Source organism: Kryptolebias marmoratus, linkage group LG1 (genome assembly GCF_001649575.2).
Source record: "Kryptolebias marmoratus isolate JLee-2015 linkage group LG1, ASM164957v2, whole genome shotgun sequence".
NCBI classification, from domain to species: Eukaryota; Metazoa; Chordata; class Actinopteri; order Cyprinodontiformes; family Rivulidae; genus Kryptolebias; species Kryptolebias marmoratus.
In genome coordinates this window covers 17182875-17199531 of record NC_051430.1, presented here as the reverse complement: position 1 = coordinate 17199531, position 16657 = coordinate 17182875, and the positions used below count along the sequence as shown (strand labels likewise).

Genomic DNA, 16657 nt, shown 5'->3' with positions numbered 1-16657 from the left:
GTGACAAACTGCTGAAATAAAGTATCTTAGGATTCCATTTAAAATTGTTTTTTGCCTAACTTTGTCATGAGTTGACACATCCTTTGAGTTTAGGAGGCTTTTGTGTCTGAACAATTAATATGTCAGAGTTAAGGGGATCATTTTCCCAGCAAAAATTATTTTAAGACACTCAAGAAATAAAAGTTTCTGCTTTTCTTTATCAAAAGTCATAGAAAACTAAATCTGTTTGTTTTTCTGGTAAAGTAAATTACACCACATACACAACATTACTTCAACCTTCATTCCATTTCTAAGCATCTTTTGAAAAATAAAATAAAAACAAATGCTTCTGTTAAACCAGCTGTCACCTTCACAATGTTTTGAAACCAAGTCAGAAACTAAAAGACTCCTTTAGTTTGTTCCCAATAATCACATTTTCAAAACCATCATCTTGCTTCAGTTACAGCATACTCTTATCTGGAGGCAGCACAGTGCGACCAGTACACCAGTCAGCCGCTGATAACCTCCTGAAATCAGAAGTGCGGCTGACCCCTGAAGTCTGCAGCGTTTTTAAGCTCATTGACCCTACTTGCACCGCCGTGCCTCTCTGACCTGCAGACGCCGAGAGTCTGTTGAGACATTAATCTGCTGAGAGAAATACGGCACGCCCAAACGCATGAAAATATTTAACAATAAAATGTCACAAGTGGGAAATTCTTTTCCCTAAACAAAATGAGCCTGAGATGCTGCTAAAAAGCCCTTAAAAGGTTTTACAATTCAAACGTTCTCTGTTGTCATCCTGTCAGATTTTAGCTGCACGTCATGTTAAATATGACAGACATTAGCCGGGACAAACATCTGGACAGCTGTGTCCTATCCCTCTAAGATTGAGAACCTCATGGACTTTTATTTGTAATAAGACAATTTCCAGGCCCAGAGTTTAAAAATAACTTGTATTTATGACTCCACCGGCTTGGGCAAACAGAAACTGCTCATCGAGTACACAATTTACAAAGCACTTAACCGAACTGTAAACGGTCTTTCTGTTGCCTGTAAAGCCTTGTCAGGAGATGGAAATCAATAACAGTTCTGCTCCCCTCCCTTTCGTCTGCCTTTTGTTTCTTCCCTTTCTAACATTGGAATATTTTACTAATATCCACGAAAGACCTGAATCTGCATTAATCAACATCATGCGAAATCTAGAAGCAAACAAACACAAATGAAACGGGCTTGTCTCGCTCACGTCCACACCGAGCCAATCGCATCTACAACAGACTCAACTGAGATAAGCTTGCAAACGGAGCTAAAAGTCACAATCTCCCTAATTATCAAAAGAAAAGAGACAAAAAGATGATGCAATTGAGTTCCCAATCATTAATCAGGACTCCGCTCTGTGATTAGCTCGATGAGAATAATTGAAATGAAAATGTCTGATAAAAATCTCCATCGGTCTCAAAGTCAGGAGACTGACGGAGAGGCGCAGAAAAATACCTCTCCTCATTTCGCTTTAACCTCCTGAGACCCTACGAGGACAGTGCACTGAAAAAAATGCACGCCAAACAAAAGCCTGGGTCTCAGGAGGTTAACTGAGGGGCAGATCTACGCTTCCCGAGAACCTCTGATTGGAAGTGAGAAGAGGTGCAGCAGCAGAGCAGTTGATTGAAAGTGACCTTGGTCTAATTACGATTGTGCTAATTAGAATTCCCTGTGTGGATCCTGGCAGGAAATGTAAGAATAAGATGCTGCTGATGGCCCTCTTTTATTGACTTCTAAGATATATATTTTCAGTGGTCGCTAAATTAAATGGATTCTAATCAGAAACACTGAGAAAACGAAACACTTCTCGGCTCGTTCCATTATCTGTTGTTCTCTCCTGTTTTGTTGTTTTCCTTTTTCCTCCAGGTTTCTCCTCTCCAGGTTGTTTGTCTCACGGGGCTGAGGTTATGCTGCCCTCTAACTCCCATTCCCCGAGCCAGGATGACATCATCACATCGCTGCCTCATTCAAGGAGTGCCTATTCATCACCCCGATCATCATCGCCAACATCAGCACACACACACACCTTAACTGCAAGAAGATAAAGGAGAAGAGAGCCTCAGCCAGATGTACAGGACTGCAGGCTTAAAAAAAAAAAAAGCAGATGAAATGAGTGGGAGCGAATGGGGAGATCCTGCTGGGGTAGGCAGAAACCTCCCGACCTTTGCACTTCTAACAATACATCTCAATAAACCTGTGCAGATAAATCTGATGAGTCAGGCTACAGAAGGAGAACAACAACATAAAAGGCAGACGAGAGAAGACCCCTGCTCGCCCACTCTAACACACACACATGTACACACACACACACATACACAATCCAAAACTCCCAGAGAGGACAGCAGCACTTCCTCCCTTTTAGTCACCAGTTTTGCTCCAAACTTCCAGTGCTTTGAAACCATTCTCACTGGATTCCAGTTAGTGGCTGGCACTTGGCTGACTTCCTCTGCTGCAACATGAGAGAATCCCAGAAAGAAAGCGAAGCCGCGCTGACATCAACTCAGTAATGTTTCCATCATGCTGGCCGCCCAGAACAGCGCAATATCCTCACAACACTTTGTTTGTGCTCTGCCTGTTAGAGCGCTGCTACAAGAAGCATGAACAAACTGTGATCAACTTCAACATTCTTTATATTTAACACACTTTTACCATGACAACAAGTGAATACAATCAATCAATACTGCTGTATTTAGGAAAATGGGAACAAGTCTAAACTGAATTCGACAACACAATCCAAAAAGTTGAGACCCTATTTTGTGCTCGTTCAGGAGCTGGGTATATTATTTATGATCTTTTGTAATCCCGCCCTTGCTGAATGGAAGATTTTAGCTGACACGATCAGGGAAAAGATGTTGCCTTTATGGAAGTACGAGTCTTCACAAAAATGAAGTAAAATAAATATATTATTACATGCACCTTTTATATACCTGTTCACACATGCAAGTCAGCCATGACACTAAAGATCCCATAAAATGTGCCCACATGTGTTGCTACATGTTGCCACTTTTTATCAAACTACTTTAATCTACAGTATCTTGACAAGCGGTGGGACTGAAAATGAATTTATACCATTTCATATGTGAGCTGCTGCCCTGAAACATGTTAGCCAGTAGAGTTGCACGTGAGAACACAAACGTCCACTCAGACTGACTGGAAGGTGCACGGTACCCCAACCACTCTCAGCTTTTAAACAAAGTGCATTGTGCAACTTTTACTGAATAACCTCACAGTTCCATGAATGTGGACATTATATAGTTTATTTTTACACTTGTTGTTGAGTAAATTTATTTACTTAATTCTGAACATTTCCCTAAATGCACTTTTTGACATGACTTGAGTCAGGAAAAGAGAGAGAGAGAAACGAAAATGCAGACTCACGTAGTCATGGAAAGCCTTGGCCTCACTGGAGTGCTCACATGTGTCTCTCCTCTCTGGAGCTGCGCAGTAAAGGTCCCAGAAAACACTACAACACACAGGGAGAAAGTCAGAGAAATACTCCAATCTGAGACATGAAAGAGTCGTTAAAAAACTCAACTTTGGGGTGTCAAGGATGACAGTGATGTGCTTTTATTTTCTAATCAGGGCAGATGAGGAGTTTATTCTCTGTGATGCAAAGAAAACATACAGAAATATCATTGGAAATAAATGCGAACTCGTTAGTCATGAAGCCAACTCACCACCACCATGAATGAAGGAACCCCGGAGGTTCTCCTAATGTGATGTTCTTCTCCCATCGGATCTGAACAGACAGAGAGCGGGAGACTCACAGCGGGAGTGAGACAGGGGGTGAGACGGGGAGCTACTTCAGAAACATTCAGAGCAGAAAACAAGTCTGACATGTGAATTACCAGCTTCAGAAGGTTGAAGAGCATGCGAGGGAATTCCTATAAGACATGCCATTAGGTAATTATGTTAGGATTCTCTTGGATTCTAAAGTGGATAAGTGGTTCTATGTGTGTCTGTGAGCCTCTCGTCACACAGATTTGAATGGGTGTGTGCACGTGTGTGTGTGTTGTTTGATTCAGAGGGTGTGCAGAGCATCAGGTCAGAGATATGTACCAAAACTGAGGAGCCCACTGTTTACTTCTTTTCCAACTTTAGGGCTGATTTATATTTCATGATTCCCCTTTTTCCTCCCTTCTATCAGTTGTTTTTAGGTAAAGTGAGAAAGCATCATGGTGTGCATGAGAACAGGTGGTTTGTTATGAATTATTTTAGCCTGTCTGCTGGTAAAAATGTTCAACTTTAAGTAAAAAATAGGTAGAACAGACTGTAGTGTATACTTGTAATCAATCTTCGTTCAAAAGGCAAACACATAAAGTTACTGCGCAATGAAAATAAATAAACTTTAATTCATCTTTATTCATTAAAACCTAATGAGTCCTCAAATTATAGAAAGCAGAGCTCCACATTGATTTATTAAACGTTGGAGTCGCTGCTGGCCAGAAACAAAACTTGTAGGAATAAGAGATAACCAAAACTGGAAGAACTGCCATAAAAATAGAATTAAACAGAGAAGATGGTGAGAAGCTTCCGTGAATTCTTTCCAGATGTTTTTATTCTTTCATGTCAGGGAGTTTTAGTAACTCATCATGCAAATAATTTGTTTTCTGCAATAGATTTGATCCTGATGTGACGAATTATTTGAATCTGGATGTCTTTTATTACCTTGTGTGAACTGAAAGCAAACAGGAGACAGTATGATGCATGGCTTTATTTTTCCTTGGACCCAAGCACTGAAAAATGTTTTTTTAATGCAGCACATTTTAAACTGATTGAATTTGACCAAAATGTCCAGCAGGATTACAATACGATAAATAAAAAGAAAAAAAAAACAATAAAATATGAAACTTAAACAGTAAGGAATAAAGAAAATCTGATTATATTGAAAATATTGCACATTGCTTAAGCTTTATTTGAGTCGGACACTCTGCTCAAGCTAAAAGTCAGAGATATAAAAATGAGTCTCAATCTGTGATCACCTTTATGCTTTAGAGAGCTTTCACATCAAGATAGGCTGGAAATGCAGAAAAATGTTGCACCTTCCTTTAGTTTGGTTCGCCTTCACACTGCACTTTTGGAAGCGGACCAAACCAAACCAAACCAGCTGGACACACAGTTACAACAGCTGCTCGATTGGGGCCATGTTGCCTGAAACGAGCTCTGGCCATGAAGGAAGAAAAAAACAGGAGACTGACAAGAACCACAAACAGAACTCCATCTCCCTTCAGCCGGCCTGCTCACAACAAAAACAAACAAAGGAACGACACAAATTTCTGCAGCCTTGGTGTTTCTTTTTTAACTCGGTGTTCAAACCTAATGGCTTGTTCACAAGAAGTGAACTGCACTCTACGCCACTCCCTCTCTTCGGCTTCTTGAATGGTCCGATTGCTTCACACTGTAGGCGACCCGCACCAGGGATCACCTGCAGGTGAACTGAGACCCACGTTTTCAGGAGGACCAGAGTTTTCTTCCTCGGTCCGCATCAGAGTTCGGATGAGCATTCACACCTGCCCAAACAAAGCGGACTATGCGAGGAAACAAACTCTGGTCCATATAAAACGGACCAAACGGCTCTGGTCGGAAAGCGCCCTTAATCTGAACAAAATCAGTTTTTTAAGACGAGGCCAGACAGGAAGTCAGTAAAGAGATGCTAAGAGCAACGTTATGTGCTCAGGCTGTTTTTGTACCACCTAAAAGACGAGCTCTGACGAGTTCTGGACAGTTTGTAAATGACAACTATAAGACAGATCTAGGCCAACTTATAAAGTTTTACAGATGTACACCAGAGGTAACAAAAGGGGAATTCTTACTGAAATGGGAAAACTTTCAGAACATCCTGCTGCATTAGTCAGTCACTGTTTCCTGATGCCATCTGTGTTACAAATAATTCTGCTCCTAAAGTCCTCAGCCATACACTGAATGTGACCAGCAGGCAGATCAGGCTAAGATATTTGTTTAGTCTCCTGCTCCTAATCTTATTTTTTATTATTCTCTCACTGAAATGTTTATAAGGGTGAAAGAATGAGAGGACTGTACTCATCTGCGCTGAAATAGCAGGAAAAACTGAATCACTGCTGCGCCTCAATCAGACTGTTCTGACCTCAGTTCTAGATCAGATGAAGGAATGCCACGCTTTGAAGTTGTGTTGGTTTTTTTTTTTTTGTTGTTGTTGTTGTTTTTCTCTTTTCTTTTCTTCGGAGGGGAGGGTCAGGAACTGCCTCCATTTGTTTGTCCCGCATTCTTTCAGATTTAGTTGGCAATTCTTGTAAACTCGTCTATTCATTTGAAACGTTGCCAGCCAGATTTCTTTTTTTTTGCATCCTTAATTTGTTAGGTTTTATTAGCGAGCAGTTCAGGTCAGGACATCTTCTTTTCCTCTGCCGTCATCTGGAGAGCATGCAGAAAAGAAAAGCACAGACTGTGCCTGCATATCTTGTCTTCTTGTGGTCTGACCTCCTTGGAGCTTCTCTTGTTTGTCTTCACCATGATCTCCTTAGCATGATGTTTTTTTTTTTTCTGTGAATTTTTTTTTCTTTTTAAGAGAGCTGACTGAACAGCCTGACAGGATTATCTGATTTGGTCATCCGTCTGTTAGTGATTTGATATTTAAGGTGTAGGTATCACAGTCTGATCTGTGAATTTGTCTTTGTGGTCTCTTGTTTCCTGTAAATTGATGAAGGTAATAAAAGTGATAAATAAGCCTTTAAAACCATGTCTTACATTACTTTATCACTCCAGCAAGACCTGCTTTTTTGGCAAAATGTTCCCCCGGTATGTGTGTGTGTGTGTGTGTGTGTGTGTGTGTGTGTGTGTGTGTGTGTGTGTGAGAATTGTACATCAGCGGCTGTGTTTATACTTGTTGCGATCTTAGCTAATGCGTTCCCACACTTGAATGTGACACCGCCTATCCTTTTCATCTCCTGCATCTGCGAAACGGAGAGCAAGCGATACGGCAGCGAGGGAAGAGTTTCAGAGAGACAGTGAGGTGTAGATGTGCAAGAACAGACTCCAAGAGATGAGAATCAGTGCCAGCTGATGAGGTAACCTTTCTCAACCCCCCTGTCTCTCTCCTTTTTTCCTCTGGCCTCAGTACAACAAGCCCCTAGCTGCTGTAGCTGTCTCCTACATTGTAATTTGCTATAATTTACTCCGAAGCCCAATAATCAAGTGGCCTCAGATTCACCCCCTCACCTTTTTTAACCAAGCAGAATTACAGTGAGGATGAGCGTGCCTCTCAGAGAGAGATGAATAAGCAGCAGGGAAAGGCATGAAAATGGAGAAACAGAAAGAGCTGCTGTGCAAACCAGACAATGATGTCAGCTCAAGACAATCAGCTAAGCATCATAACTGCTCTTGGGTTCCAGTTTAAGTCCCACTAAATGCAGCACTAATGTTAAAAAGCCTTTCGGCTGCACTAACCTGTTGGCTCGGGACCAGAGTCAGGCCAATTCAATTAGCCGCTACACTTAGTGGACATACTGCACGAGGCGACGACTTCACGGTGGACTCAGAAAACAAGCGTTGCTGTGACTTACCTCTGAGAGGAAGGTCTGTGCTGACTTCTGTGCTCCTACGTGCAGCAGGTACTCGTACACGTAAAGAGCCAATCTGCAACAAACAAAAACACAAATAGAGAACGTGCTTGAGGCTGACAATCAAGCAGTAGGATATTATGAAAGACATTGTTTTTATTTACATACTCCAGATATATTTATATAAAAGACGCTTTTGATAGAAATGTTGGAGCCCAAAAATGGATCTAAATTGCTGAGCAATTTATGTGGATGCATGTAAAAAGTACTACTACTCAGTCTGAATCCCATAGCCATCACCACAGCTACTCTAATCACTTCCAAATGCCAAACGGTGAGATGGGAAACCTTTTCAGGTGTCTGGAATTAATACAACATTATGCTAAATCTAAACCCCACCAGGCTGAAGAACAAACAACATGAGTCTGTTTGGTGAGATGCCTCTGGGAAACACTTCATCTGTGCACCCCGGTCTGCTCTGTGAGCCTCCACCTCCAGATTTACTGGCGGGAACAATCAAAGCCCTGGCATGCCTTGAAGGAATGCATATCGCCCGCCACGTCTCATGACAGATTTTAGACTCAGCTCATCTCATGTTGAGAAGTGACAAAGTTGTTAGCTGTTTTGGTCAAACCTTGAAACAGAAGTTACGCGCACCCTCACGTGATATATTGGGAGATGTCATGCTCAGAAGAAATGTCGGAAAAAAAACTCCTCAGCTATTACCACATCATTTTTTTCTGTAAAACTGGCTGAACTTTAGACATTTAAAAAAAAAATTAAGGTCAGTATTTAAATAATTAAATAATTACAGGCTTGATTTGTTAATCAGTTCTCCCAGTCTGTCAGTGCTGGAACTCCACTCAGAAACGACAGGACACAATGGTCTGGTATATAAAAAATGGATCTGCAGAAGATCAGTCTTAGTCTTAGTAACCTTTGTCTAAGTCATCTTTATGTCTAGATCAAATTTGAAATGTTTTAGAAATTCAGCTTTCATTTTTAAAGAGTGAAAAAATTACATTTGAGATGATATACGACATAACCAAAGTTTACCAAAGAGAGTTTGAGTGTCATTAGAGATGTTTATGAGGTGATGAGGTGACAAAAACTCTTTAAAGTGTTTCCATAATTAAAATTTTACTTTAACTATATCAGAAAACTTCAGTTTAGTAAGGTAAATAATTAGTTTACAAAGATTAAATCAACCCTAAGTTTATTAAAGGAGGAAATGGTTTGAAATTTTGTCATTTGCCTGCAGTATTTTTAACTATTTGTGCTTTCATTATTGTCTATATAATGTCTTTAAATATTCCTCATGCTTACGGTCTAAATCCAAAAAATCAAACATGCACAGAGTTCATTTCGAATGGCCAGCTCCACCTGGAGCTGGAAGTGTTTGCTTGTGTTGGTGTGTGAACAGTGGAGGCCTGAGAGACGGACACACTGAGACAACATCTGTCCTCGAACCCCCACAGAAAGGTGCCAAACCTGATCCAAACTCCTGTATGGAGGTAAAAATAAAACTCCCCAGACAGCCTGGTCTGCAGATGACAGACTGCACGCCTTCCTGCTCTCCACACAGCAGGACCCCGCTCTCCTCCACCACCATTCCTCTTTATCGTTCGTCTTCATCACGTTCATTCTACAGCCTCCCTCTCAGAACTGTTTTCCATCCTGCCACTGTAACAATCCGCTTCTACATCCCTTCTTTCAGCCGACCAAGTTTATTTGAAAAAAAAAAAAAAGCCTCTTCCTCGCACCCCCCCGTCTTTCCATCCCTCCTCCTCTCCCTTCCCTGCGGCCTGAGAGTGATGTTTAACCTAAGAAACAGCGACAGGACGTTTTACAGAGACGAGGTTAACAGAACAATGAGAGGCTTGACAAAACTCTCGACACCTCGACAACCGAACATGAATAAAAGATGTGCTCTTTTTGTTTTTTTCCAAGGCACTGTAAAACTCTGAACATTTCCAGGAACAAACGCCTTCAGTGACTCTGCCCTGCGTCGCTTAGAAATCTGTCTGTCACTCTCACCTGTGAACTAAAACGGCGGCCACGGTGAAACAATTTATTATTGTTGAAAGAGGTCTGCTGCGGATACACTCCCATCAACAATGAGAAGCCTGCGTAAATGAATTCAGTGAAAACAAAAGACATGAAAGCTTGTCCTCAATATGCATTAGCTTTTATATAGCCTGTTGTGTTGCGGCACAAAACGCACCTACTTCACATAGAAGCTGTGTAAAAGGTTTAACCTATATTGGATTTCACAGAGACTCTAAGATGGGACCTTTGGCACTTTTGTTGAGAGAGGGTCAAAGAATGAGGAACAGGTGAGGGCGAAAGCTTGACACAAGAAAAGAAAATCCAAACATTATCAGAAGTAAAGAGGTTAATGCACGTGTTAGAGATTGGATAAAAAGAAGAGAAATATCGAAGTGGAGCTCAAATCATTTTGTTGCTTCTGACCTCAGATAAAAGGCTTCAAATGCAGCGAGGCTCACAAAACAGAAATCAAACCACTTCGGTCTCTTTCCTTTCTCTCTTTTTTTTAAAATTCAACACAAACCAACATCAGAGCTGAGAAAGGACTGATAAGGAAAACAGCGAGCAGCAAAATGAAGCACTTTGTTAGCATCTGCTGAACTTCAACTCAAAAGTACTAATTTTCTCAAAGACAAGCGATAGGCTTTGAATATGCTGCAGCCCTTTATGCCGCTCTGTCATTGTTGAGCTACCATTTGTTCTGCTGAGCTGATAAAACACACACACACACGTGCGCAAGAACGCAAACTATACACACATTAGGCTCGAGAGTGGCAGAATAAAAGTACTGAGCAGAGATAGGGTTTGAGGATTAGAGGATGGGGAATTTCTCAAGGTTAATAAACCTCTAAATTTAACATATTAACAAAAAAATTACAATTACTCTCTGGTTTTGTAAAAGTGATCTTAACAGGAGAAACTGTTCAAGTCGAGGTAGCCAACACTTCCATCCTGCTTTTTGATGCTGTATTAGTGCAATACCATTACAGCATGAAATGTTTCCCCTTTCTGTTGGAGGCACCAGTTCATGTTGGAAACATGAGACACTCTCCCTGTGATCTACACCTGACGTATGCTGCGTTTCTACCTCCGAAGACAGAACTCAGATCTGGGAATAACAATATGCCCAACTTAAAGGGATAGTCCAGACATTTTTGAAGTGCTATTCTGTCAAATTTGTGCTCTATGACTGATGTCACGGCTGATAAGGTACTAACTATTGGTAACCGTTTGGCAGAACATCACTTCATAAATAATAAACTATCTCTTTAGATCAGTGGTCTCCAATCCGGGTCCTCGAGGGCCACCATCCTGCATGTTTTACTTGTTTCTCTGCTCCAACACACCTGATTTGAATCAATGGTTGATTAACAGGCTTCTGCAGAACATGAAGAGGTCATTTAACCACCGAATCAGGTGTGTCTGAGCAGGGAAACAAGTAACACATGCAGGATAGTGGCCCTCGAGGACCAGGGTTGGAGACCCCTGCTTTACATGTTCCAGTTCCAAGTCAGAATACCAGTGGGGTTTTCTGACCCTTGTACTCAGCAAGCTAACTGCAATTAGCAACACAAAGTGATAACAATGTAGATTTCTCCTCATTTTAAACACCGAAGAAACATGTTCTATGATAGAAGCTGGACACTGCTCTGTACCGGACTGATTTGCTGAGATGCAAACTGTCAGGAGTGCAAATAAAATGTTTCCTGTTCTTATCACTACTGAATGGGTGAGGCAGCCATATTGGATGTATAGGTGAGAAACCTCTGACTTTTTGAGTCAAAATTACAACTTTGTGGGGGCAATCCAATAGATTTTTGCAAATAGAAACTCGAAGATTCTGTCTTCAAAGTACAAAAGGAACGCAGCAATTACCCCCCCCCACACACACACACACACCCCTCAAACACAAGAGAACTTATCTTTTCTGCATCACGTATTTCAAGCCTCTCTTGTAAATCTGACAAGACAGGTACAGCGAACCTGAACAGTCAAGACTTAAGCTTAGTCTAGGGAACTTAAAAGCAGCGAACGGCTTTTTGCTCTGCACCTTCTTACTGGGCCACCATCGCTGTTACTACAACTAATGCTGAGGGGGAGGAGGGGAGGTGGGGGCACTTGGAGCTCAACCACAATCTCAGCTCAAAGCAAAGACATGAACTTCTTTTCCCAGGATCAGCATTTAAGAGAGCAGTAGATCACTACTAATCAATTTACCGCTGAGGTGATCAAAGTCTGGCAGCGCTTCAAAATCACAACAGGCTTTCGCTCCGGTGATTGGATTCACTTATTATAGATTAGGCCCAGATTATTTCACCCTTATTAGAGATGGAGAGAAAAGCGACTTCGCCTCTGATCTGAGTCGACACGTTAAGTGACATATTTACAGGACCTGCCACTACGCTGACATAAGAAAATCGGATTAAATGCAACAGAAAGAAAAAGGGAAAAGATGAATTCCTGGCTTAAATCTTGCAAGTAAACATGCTATACCCCATTATTGCGGCACAAAAATCACCTCTTCAGCACTTTGTATTCCCAGTGCTGCACTACTGGAGTTTTCTGTGTTAAAAACAAACATCTGCCACAAAGTATAAGCACAACAGAGACAACAGGGTCTCATCTAGTCAGAAAAAAAGAGAAAAAAGATGTCATAAATTTGCCCTCCTTGCGGAAGATAAATTACGGGTTTGTGTGTGGGCAGCAGCAGGAAATCATCTCTCTCCAAAGGAAGTGATGAATACAGTCTGCCTCCGAAACAGCTGTTAGAGAATGATGTAGGAGATGGAGAGGCCTTCTCTTTTCTTTCAGGGTTTAATCACACCGTTCATCGTACAGCAGTTAGTGGGTGGTGTGGGCCGCCTAATAATGTCAAACTAAATTGTTTCTGAATCAAAACCCTGCTTTGTTTAAATGTAAAAAATACAGTCGTGGTAAAAGAGGATGTGTGTTATCTTTCAATTTAAAGGTTTTATGTAAAATAAAGCTCAGAAAAAACCACAGCACTACATTTTACAACACATTCATCATTTTATTCAGCGAACAACGGGCCAGATGCTCAAAAACAAGTGGACAACATTATCCACTTTTAGCAGCAATAACTTCAAATGATTATTTTTGTATCGTTTTCTCCCAAAGGTGAAGCTGGAGTGATAATGTTTTTGCTGGTGTCTGTGTGTGTGTGTAACTTGTGAATTCACTGAATGAATTTCAATGAAAATTTGGAAAAAGTTATCACTGGGTTGGTTGACATCTACAACTGATTACCCTCTGGAGTTAATTGGATTCAAGATGGCCGCCACATCAAAGCAAACATAGAGAATGCAACAATGGGTGTAACGCAGGCAGTTTTACAGAAAATGAGCTATAATTTGGGTGTGATCATAGCAGAGATATCCTGAACACTAACTGATCGCTCGAGATCTGTGTTCAAAACTTTGCCAACAACTACTGGAATCTGTTTGTTAGCAAAATATCTCATGAGCCACTGGATGGACATTAATGAAACTTTAAGAAAGAAAGTTTTGGATGTACATCTCATTTACAACTGATTAACTTTTGGAGTCAACCCAAATCAGGATGGCCGCCACAGCAAAGTGACCTTCGCCTACACAAAGATGGCTACACCTCAGTGAATTTTAACTGATACTGAGTTCAGATCTGACGCGGTAACAGCTGCCAGCCATGAACAAGATATACACCAAGTGCCAACAGATCTGGCATGAAAGGCGGCAGGTAAAGGAATGGTAGATCCTTCATTGTGGATGAGTTTGGCTCGGTCTTCTTTCCAACATTGCATCAGTTTACTTCACTTGTTTCTGTGCAGCTCTGGAAGCTTCTGCCACAGCAGCTCACTTAGGCTGAGGTCTGGAGTTAGAATGGGGCTTTCCAACATGATTCTTGACTTTTTTAAAGTCATTCTGTTGTAAAATTTAATGCTGTGTTTGGGATCATTGCCCTGAAGCTTGGCCATATTCAAGCCAAGCTTCAGCTCTCAGACAGATGGTCTCAGAGCTCATGGTCAACTCAGTGACTGATAAATATGCCCAGATCCTCTGTGATAAAACAAGCCCGAATCGTCATTACACCTTCAGTGTGTTTTGTAATTCAAATATGTCTGTTTGCTAAAGATGGTGCTGTGCATTAATGTCAAATGTCTCCATTGCAAGTCTGAAGTTTGCCAGCCAATTCTGAGCTGTCATGTCCTATTTTAAAAAGAAAACCTTTCTCCTGGCAACAAATGTTGTGAACTTTAATGAGGCTTTTTGCCACTGCACAGTCTGACCTCCGGGTGAACTTGTTGGGACACCTACTCCTGGGAAGCTTGGCAACGGTCCCAAATGTTTTTCCACTTGTGACTAATCTTCTTTATTGTATAATTATAGAGCCGAAATTGTTTTTAAATGGCGTCATAACCCTCCTCAGATTAATGAGAAGCGACAATTGATGTCTGGGATCAATGCCGATGTCTTATCTCCTCATCGTGTCAGCACACACACACCTTACACTTCTGCTTTAACAGAGCTGCAAGCACCGGCTGAGGATAAGTTCATCCAGTGTCTTTCATTAGCAGAGACTGAAAGCTTCTTAAAGCTTAAATTTTCTGTGATTTTAATTATATTTTATTGGCGCGTTAAACTGAAACTTGTGGTTAATCTGAATGACTTCAGACAGTTCCAGCTTTGAATAAATGTAGGTCAAACACTGCTTTATTACTAAGAGGGTGGGGAATATTTTTTAAATGTTACAGATGTAGCTAACAGCCTGATGTGTCTAATAAAATAAAGAGCGATGATAAAGGAAAATCAAAAGTCTGTGTGATGGTTTAGCAGAAGCTGTAACAGATTAGAGCCTCTGGATGATGTCAGACAGACATTAACCTGAAAAGTCTGTAACAAAGGAGTCATGTGTGGGTTAAATACGTTCAGGAAAGCTTAAACACACTGATCTCCTGCACTGGACAACTAAATAAGATGAATGTGATTTTTATATCAGGGTAAAATTACAAAAGTGTTGAGAAGTCGTGTAAAATGTAAAAAAAGAGGCAATCTCAAAAAAGTGGGGACGGGGCAACAACAGGCTGTACAAGTAAGTGGTGTAACAAACAGCTGGAGGAGCATTTTACAACTGATTAGGTTAAATGGCAACAAGTCAGTGTGTATGATAAGAGCATTTAGAGAGGCTGAATCTCTCAGAAGTAAAGATGAGCAGAGGTTCACCAGTCTCAAAATATTAGTGGCGACTAAAAATAGTGGAATGATTTCAGAATAATAGTCATCAGTGAAAAATGGCATCACCTCCAGTTCATTACACCATTAAAAGATTTCAAGAATCGGGAGAAATCTCTGTGAAAAAGGACAAGGCCACAAGTAAATATTGGACGCCTGTGATTTTCAGGCTGTCAGGCAGCTCTGCGTTAAAACAGGTCTGATTCTGTAAAAGACATCACTGCATGGACTCAGGAACACTTCCACAGATCGCTGTCAGTAAACACAATTCACAGTGTCATCCACAAATGCTGGTTAAAGCTCTATCATGCAACAAATTAGCTATGATTGAACACTGTCCAGAAATGCAGCTGTCTTCTCTGAGCCAAAGTTCATTTAAAATAAACTGAGGCAAACTAGAACATTTCTGTGGTCAGACAAATCAAGGAGGGACCATTCAGTTCAAAATCCTGCCTCTCTGATGGTATGGGGGTGCATTAGTGCACATTGGATGAGTAACTTACACATCTGGAAAGGCACCATCAATGCAGTAAAGTACACAGGTTTTACAACAACATATGATCCCATCCAAACTGCATCTTTATCAGGGAAGGCCTTGCATTTTTCATCAAGACAATACTAAACCAAAGACTGCATCCATTCCAGCAGCATTCTTCATACCAGAAGAGTCCAGGTGCTGAACTGACCGGGCCTCTTACCATTAGAGAACATTTAGTGCATCAAGAAATGTAAACTCCAGCAAAGACCCAGGACTGCTGAACAGCTGGAATCCTACATCAGACAAGAATGAGACAACATTCCCTCCAAAACCTCCAGCAGCTGTTCTCCTCAGCTCCTGGATGTTTACAGACTGATGTTAAAAGAAGAGGAGATGTTTCACAGAGGGAAACATGGCCCTGTCCTAACTGTTTTGAGATGTGTTCCTGCCATAAAATTCAAAATTACCTAGAGAGTGATGCTATGACAAGAGCTGATGTGAGATGAAAGGTTCTCAGAGACAAGAAAGAGGATTAGAAAAAAAAAAAAAGAAAGAAGGAGGAAGCAGATGGGTTGAAGGTGATGGGTGATATCAGGGGAGCTCCAAGCTGAACACTCCTTGGATCTGTAAACTTTCATATTCTAACGTCGAGATCTCTCGCCGAGCGCTGTCTCAGTTAGCCAAGCACCCTGCTGTGACCTCATCGAGAACAGACAAACTAAACCAGACTGCTTTTCTGCCGTTTTTAAAGGAAAAATGATCAAACACTTAGCTTGTAACACACAGAAAGAAAAGGAGTAAAAGTTGTCGGCATAGCACATCTCTCCATATGCACCAAATGTACTTAGATTTTTATTAGAGAATGTTAATGACTCCTGTGTGAGAGGTGATAATAACTCGAACTGAGTCACAGTCAGGAAATTATAGACTGTAATTATCTCCTGTATGTTCATACCCACCACAAAAGACCAAATTACGGCCTTAAATCTTTTCACAGCAAAGAATGATCTCAGGAAAGTATATGCTGTGCGCTGTAATGTCTTCGAGGAACTTTGCTATCAAGCGAACAAACACAAACTAATAAAGCAACGAAAAGATAAAAAAGGGAATTCTCCAAATTCCCCACAGCAATAACACCTCAATAATAAAAATTAGTCCTGCAGAAAACTTCAGCTCTGTAAAAGTAACAAAGGCGTCTTTATTTTACTCTGCTTCATTTGTGTGATTTACTTTTTTAAGCAACTAATTTGTTGCCTTTAAATAAGAATATATGTTTGCAGTTCTCCAGATTTTTTGGCCATGTTTTTTTCAGCTTTCTGTGTCTGCTTTAATGCATAGGTTCCATCATGTGT

At 41.0% G+C, this 16657-nt stretch overlaps 1 protein-coding gene across 4 annotated transcripts in view; it reads right to left on the bottom strand.

The window, feature by feature from the left end:
* Positions 1 to 16657, bottom strand: part of si:ch211-130m23.3 (uncharacterized protein LOC558547 homolog) — a 51866-nt gene that overhangs the window by 21053 nt on the left and 14156 nt on the right. For all 4 annotated transcript variants that reach the window (XM_037976088.1, XM_017413827.3, XM_037976093.1 and 1 more), the window contains exons 2-4: positions 7554 to 7626; positions 3693 to 3754; positions 3394 to 3478 (exon numbers count right to left, since the gene is read on the bottom strand). In XM_037976088.1, coding sequence (XP_037832016.1) covers positions 3394 to 3478; positions 3693 to 3754; positions 7554 to 7626 — 220 coding nt within the window. The remainder of the gene's footprint in view (positions 1 to 3393; positions 3479 to 3692; positions 3755 to 7553; positions 7627 to 16657) is intronic.